The sequence below is a fragment of the Panthera tigris genome, chromosome F2 (genome assembly GCF_018350195.1).
Source record: "Panthera tigris isolate Pti1 chromosome F2, P.tigris_Pti1_mat1.1, whole genome shotgun sequence".
NCBI lineage: Eukaryota > Metazoa > Chordata > Mammalia > Carnivora > Felidae > Panthera > Panthera tigris.
The window spans coordinates 8,564,638-8,570,637 of record NC_056676.1 but is presented as its reverse complement, the minus strand read 5'-3'; the positions used below and the strand labels follow the sequence as shown (position 1 = coordinate 8,570,637).

General features: G+C 46.0%; 1 protein-coding gene across 3 annotated transcripts in view; it reads right to left on the bottom strand.

Moving 5' to 3' along the window:
* Positions 1-2,303: 2,303 nt before the first annotated feature.
* Positions 2,304-6,000, bottom strand: part of LYN (LYN proto-oncogene, Src family tyrosine kinase) — a 123,068-nt gene continuing 119,371 nt past the window's right edge. For all 3 annotated transcript variants that reach the window (XM_042972813.1, XM_007092683.3, XM_007092684.3), the window contains exon 13: positions 2,304-3,707. In XM_042972813.1, coding sequence (XP_042828747.1) covers positions 3,505-3,707 — 203 coding nt within the window. In that variant the 3' untranslated portion in view covers positions 2,304-3,504. The remainder of the gene's footprint in view (positions 3,708-6,000) is intronic.

Here is a 6,000-nt window from a genome sequence, read left to right as displayed (position 1 = left end):
TCTCGAACTCCTGAACCATGAGATCATGGCCTGAGCTGAAGTCAGATGCTTAATCGACTGAGCCACCCAGGCACCCCTCAACTGTCTTTTTAAAAAGGTGTGAGTAGTGAGCTGAGCTCTTGTCTGACCTCTCTTCTCAAGTTAAAATTACTCAGAAATTTTCCCTCATACCTGCGCAGACTCCAATGAAGCAATTTGTAAGTGATTCCTTTGTGAGCCTGGAATGCTCAAATGAGTCAGGGAGATCCTGCTGTAAAAGCCTTTCACTTATCTCACAAGGAAACAACATGATGTGAAGCCAGCCTATTCTTCCGGTGGCCTTCAATGCACCTGAGTTTTCAGCCGTTAAGTAGCGATAGCGCGGGCCATACCTTCAAGGGTTACGGCGTGAATTACAGGTAAATTTGCAACGTGCCCAAGTACAAAAGAGAGCGCCGAGCCACTGGCAGGTGTATAGTTATCTTTGTAGGTTTATAACCGCCGTTTCCATCAGGAAGAATGGCAAGGCTCATGGTCACTTAATCTGCTAAGAAAACAAAGATCCTGGGAGGAAAGATGGGTGGCGAGATCTCATCCGAGAATACAAGGAACTAACCGGCTGTGGAGGTGGCAATAACATTCACAGAGGCCAGGGAGCTCAGCTATGGGATGAACAATTGCTTTAATTCAATCAAGCGTACCCCGATGCTGGTGTTTCAGTACTGAACGCCTTTCAGCAGCTACTGCCCCAATATAGTTTGTATTCGAGCAAAGGAAAAGATACAAGGAAAGCCATCACCACAGGCTAAATTGGAAATGTGTTTGCATTTACATTTCAGTGCCCTTGAGCTATCCCACTGCATGAGTAAATAAATATGGTGCTTCCTTTTGTCGGCCTCTTTTACACACTCTTGGGACAGGAATCAAGGCTTCCGCAGTTTATTATCTTCCCTAGGAGGCCTGGGCAGTATGCTTTTCCAGGGCGGTTCTGACAGAATCCCGGGAGGTATCTTGGAGGGGCTATAGAGTGTCCCTTCTACTGAGGACACCAGGGTCAAGCCTATGAGTTTTACTTTGGATTCAGTGAGCTTCATGGTCATAAAAGAGGAAAAGGGCACATTTTCCCTCTTCCGTCCTCCAGTAGTCCTCTGTCGTCCCTGGGGGCATCTGAGGAAAGTGCAGGCTGGCCTTCCTTTGAACAATTAACTTTGCCATATGGACCAAAGCAAGGGAGGGACTCTCAAGCCTGGGTAAACCAGATATCTACCGGGGAAGCCTCTCAAGTACAGTGACTTACAGCCCTCCTGCGGAACAACAATGGCGGGACCTGAGGCCATGCTCCTTTTCAAGTCCCCAGTAATGAGCTGGGATGTGATGACGTAAGGCATTCTGATCCGCGCCCCCGCCCCCCCCCCCAAGATGATACAAACACTGCCCCCCTCCCCCCCCTCCCAAGATGATACAAACACTGCCCAGGCCCTCATTTTGCCTGCCGGTCATGAGGCAGCTGGAATCCTACTGACAAGGGGACAGACCCATGCTGTCCATGGGGTATGATGTGACAGGAGCACATCCTGCAACTGAGTGACGAGGCCCCAGGCGATGGAGGAAAAGATCACATGCTTGATTGGGAGGGAAAAGTGGACCGTAAAATGGCGAAAGGAAGCAGAATTGAGAAAAGAAAAACAGGGCGAAGATAAACTTACTAATTTTCTAGACGTTTCTTTCTGCTTTAGGGGTTCTTTACACTTTCTCTCCATAGAACATGCTGGGTCATACGTGTGATTTCTGAAATGAAATGTGAACAGGTGGGTGAATCAAGTGATCAGCTGTGCAGACGTTCTATGGTGATAATATTCTCCCTCTGTGAATATGGCATTTGTGAATCAAGAACTTTAGAATATTTTAAAAAGGACGTTTAAAAAAGATTGCACAGGAAAGTAGAATGTTTTATCCCTTCCCCTAGGTACCCAACACCTAGGCGACACGCACAAAATGAAATTCTAATGGTGCCTGCTAAGCCTATTTGAAAACAAATCCTATTTGGCCCCCCTAAAGGGATAGCCAGACTGTCAAGTCCTAGTTTTCCAATCTGGAAACGCTCAAAGGAATGGAGGTAGAACCTGTCAAAGTTTTTTAAACGATGTAACTGTATGCAATCGCCTCTCATATTCCCCCAACTGGTACTCATTTCTACGTTGACGAGAGTTGGAAATGTTGGACACGAGGAAAAAGCTTGAGATGTTACTGGGCCAGGTGTATTCAAATAAAATCAAAAAAACAGCAATATTAGGTATATACACAACAGCATAAGTGAAACACGATGTGATGTAGCATTTTCTATTCGAAGCTCACAGTAGAACAACTTAGTAAACAAGACCTCTCGCCTCCCTTGCTGCAGGAGCTCATTTGAGCCTTTCAGTCACTTCCGTTCCTTTCGTATCCTCGTATAAATAGTCCCACCCACACCTTACACAATTTAGAAAAGATGGCTGAATCACAAAAATAGACCCAAATATGGCGTTTTTACTTTCTCGAGTACAACGAAAATTAACATTTCATCGTTAAAATAACGTTCAAATCATTGGAAGCAATAAAGAGAATTCTTATGTCTTAGAAGGCCTTTTATAAGGCTCTGCAGAGATTAGAATCTTATTGTTTGACCCAAAGTACATGGTCAAAAAAGTCTCTCAGATAGGAAACTGGGGAATTGAAAAGCTGGGCCGTTAAAAATATTCCTTCTGAGGGTACAGCAGTTCCTTTGGTTCTTCTCTCTTTCCTGGGAGGTCTGGGCCAGCCCTGGACGTCGGTGGGGTCTGTGTGGTGACACACGACATCTGTGCACACTCACAAACCACACACACTCCTATAGGAAACAGAACAGAAGAGCACGCTTCGTGTCTGGGAGTTCCCAGCCGTCTCCGTGGAAGGAAAATCTTTAACAGCCTCAGACTTTAGGGGCAGGGGAAATCACTGCAATCTGGGAGAGACCATTTTAACCTTCTGACTTCAGCTGCAAAACGTAACAGATCGGATTAGTAATTTTTTTTTTCTTTTTTTTCTTTTTAACAGATAAGCCAAGGCAGAGAGAAAATGCAAACGAGGGTCGTGATCTGCGTCTGGTTACTTCGCTTTTTAGGAATGAGTTTCACTCTGCTACTGTTTGAGATTCACTGCGAGGGCCTCTGCGCCCATGAGTCCCACATGGAGTTGTAAACAAGAGGCCGAGGTGGGTGCCTGTTGGACAGAACAGGTGGCTTCTTCTCCGAAGGCAGACGTCGGTCTAGCGAAGCAAGGTTGCCGGCTGGGTGCGGTCCGCGCGGCTGCCGGTGGGCATCGGCCGATGAGAAAGAGAATACTTGCCCATGTCGAGAGTGTTCTTCCTGAGTAACTTGGCCTCGCTTTCAGGAAGCAGGGCCGGTAGATGATCCTAGCATATGAAAGACTAGCACAACCAGCGACGGTCACGTTTTCCTCTCGAATGAGGCAGCCGTCCCAGCCGATGGCCACGAGCCTCCCTGGGCGTCAAGGCTGCTGCTGATACTGTCCTTCCGTGGCCGTGTAGAAATCATCCAGGACACTCTGTAAGTAATCAAACGTCGGCCTCTCTTCTGCCTTTTCTTTCCAGCACATTTTCATGATGTCATAGAGCTCGTCGGGGCAGTTCTCCATGCGGGGCATCCGGTAGCCCTGCGACAGGGCGGTCATCACGTCGGCATTAGTTCGCCCTAAAGCAAAAGAAATGTACCATTTAGCAACCTGACCGAGGGTCGAGCACTGGAGTGGTCTTTCCGCTCCCGGCATCCTACATCCACTCTTGAAGCGAGCTGTAGACGCTGTCATGGACTGAACTGTGTCCCCCACCCCGGCCCCCAAATAAATTCACACGTTAAAGTCCTAGCCCTCCGTCTCAGAACGTGCCCACGGGGCAGAGATACGGCTTTGAGAGAGGTAATCAAGTTAAAATGAAGCCTTGAGGGTATGCTCTCACCCAATCTGACTGATGTTCCTTATAAGAGGGGATTAGGACCCAGAGACACCAGGGACGTGTGGGCACCGAGGAAATGCCACGCGAAGACACAGCGAGAACGTGGCCCTCTCCAGGCCAACGAGGAGCCTCAGGAAAAGCCCAGCCTGGCAGCATCTTGTCGCAGACTTCCGGCCTCCAAAACCGTGAGAAAATTCCTTTCTGTGGTTTGAGCTATTTAGGCTGTGGCACTTGGTTACAGCAGCCCTTGCAAATGGATAGGGAGGCTAAGGAGGGTTCGGTAAGCAACTAAATAACACGTAACTTTTACTACAAAGGGGATCAAGACGGCATTCGGTTTGCCAGAGTGAAAACGGGCAAACAAGAGAAGCAGAAGACAGAGCAGGTTCTTTGAATGGAAAAAGGATAATGGACTTGACTGGCCTTAAATGATCTAGCCAAACCCAATTCTAACCCTCAATCTCCATTTCTTTTGCGGTATTTTTTCCAACTTCTACCTGTAATACACATACCAAAAAAAAATCATCCTCGCGTACGTTATCTCGTACCAACGTAGTTTTTTCAAATCAGCTTTTCAACATAAGTTTACTAAAGGAAGTCAAAATCCTTAAATCAGCCAGTCCAGTGGATTATGTCCCAATCGAGAAATTGTCCCCTAAAAAGACTTCAGTGCAGAGCTCACACTGACTCTAGAAAGTGTATGTTCTTAACGTCCAGTGAGGGAAGGGGAGTGTTCGTCGTTCCTACTGGGCTCTGCAAGAGGACTGGGAATGAAGGGTGGCCTTTCATGTGGGCAACTGTCCATCTTTGATCCTGAGAACAGCTTTAAGGAAGAAAAAAGAACGTTTCCCTCCGTGTCTGAAATGGGGTATCTACATCTGTATGTTTTGCCGACTGTGCGGATACCTGACCGTGTAGGGAAAAAGCTGAGTCATGCAGAATGTTTCCACGTAGCACCTGATACCCGGCATACGAGGCGTTCCGTTCATTACAACAATTTCCTTTCCGTTAGCCATAGGTCTTACCAGGGGCGGTCACTGAGAAGGTTCTAAGAGATAGCTAGAAGTGAAAGGTCTTTGACCAGATTGGAAACAGAGCCTTCTTGTGAATTTATTCTCTGATCGGTGTTTCTCAAATTGTGGGTCACTACGTACATTTGATTTGAGATCAACAAATTGACCTTTTTTTTTTTTTTTAGGGAGCTACCAGTTTTTAAAAATACATTATAACAGAATAAAATAGAAAAGATCAGAATGCCCCGCACGTAGTAAAAGTTAGTGCGATTTTGTGAAAACTTTTGTTTTGTTTGTGGAGCGGACTTTCTGTTTATTTCTTACCGTGGGGCATGATCGGTGACCTTTGAACTCCTCTGCCCTGAACTAACCTTTCTTTTTCTAAGGACACAATGACTGAAGGCCCTGCATGGATTTTAAACCCTTGAAAGAAGACATCATTATTTCAGTCTTGGAAAAGTCCTTGTCTTTGAAATGGAAGGGTCCAAGCCAACCTTACAATAGTTAGGATCTCCTGAAAGTTGTTTATTTACACGGTGAATTAATTTTGCTCAAGTCTTTTGAAACACTAGCTTCAGATATTTGTGTAACAGGAATGTTCTAATGGAAAGACTTCAACTTATTCTCATTGCTTGAAGCCAAGGGACCGATGTGCAACACTCTATTCATTTGGGGTTCCAGTCTCCATAAATTATGTGACTCCAGCATTGTTCTGGCTCTTGTAACTAGCCAAGCTCACTTGGATAAATTTCAGTTGAAATCTCTGTATTTGCTTCTACTTGGGTGAGGCTCTGCGATCCTGGTAGGAGGATTACACCCAGGATGATAGAAAACGGCAGCTGGACCAGCAAACTTCTTAGGGATACGTTTTTCACTTTTTAAAAAATTTATTAAAAACATTTTTTAAACATTTGTGTATTTTTGAGAGACAAAGTGAGACAGAGCATACGTGGGGGAGGGGCAGAGAGAGAAGGAGACACATAATCTGAAGCAGGCTCCAGGCTCTGAGATGTCAGCACA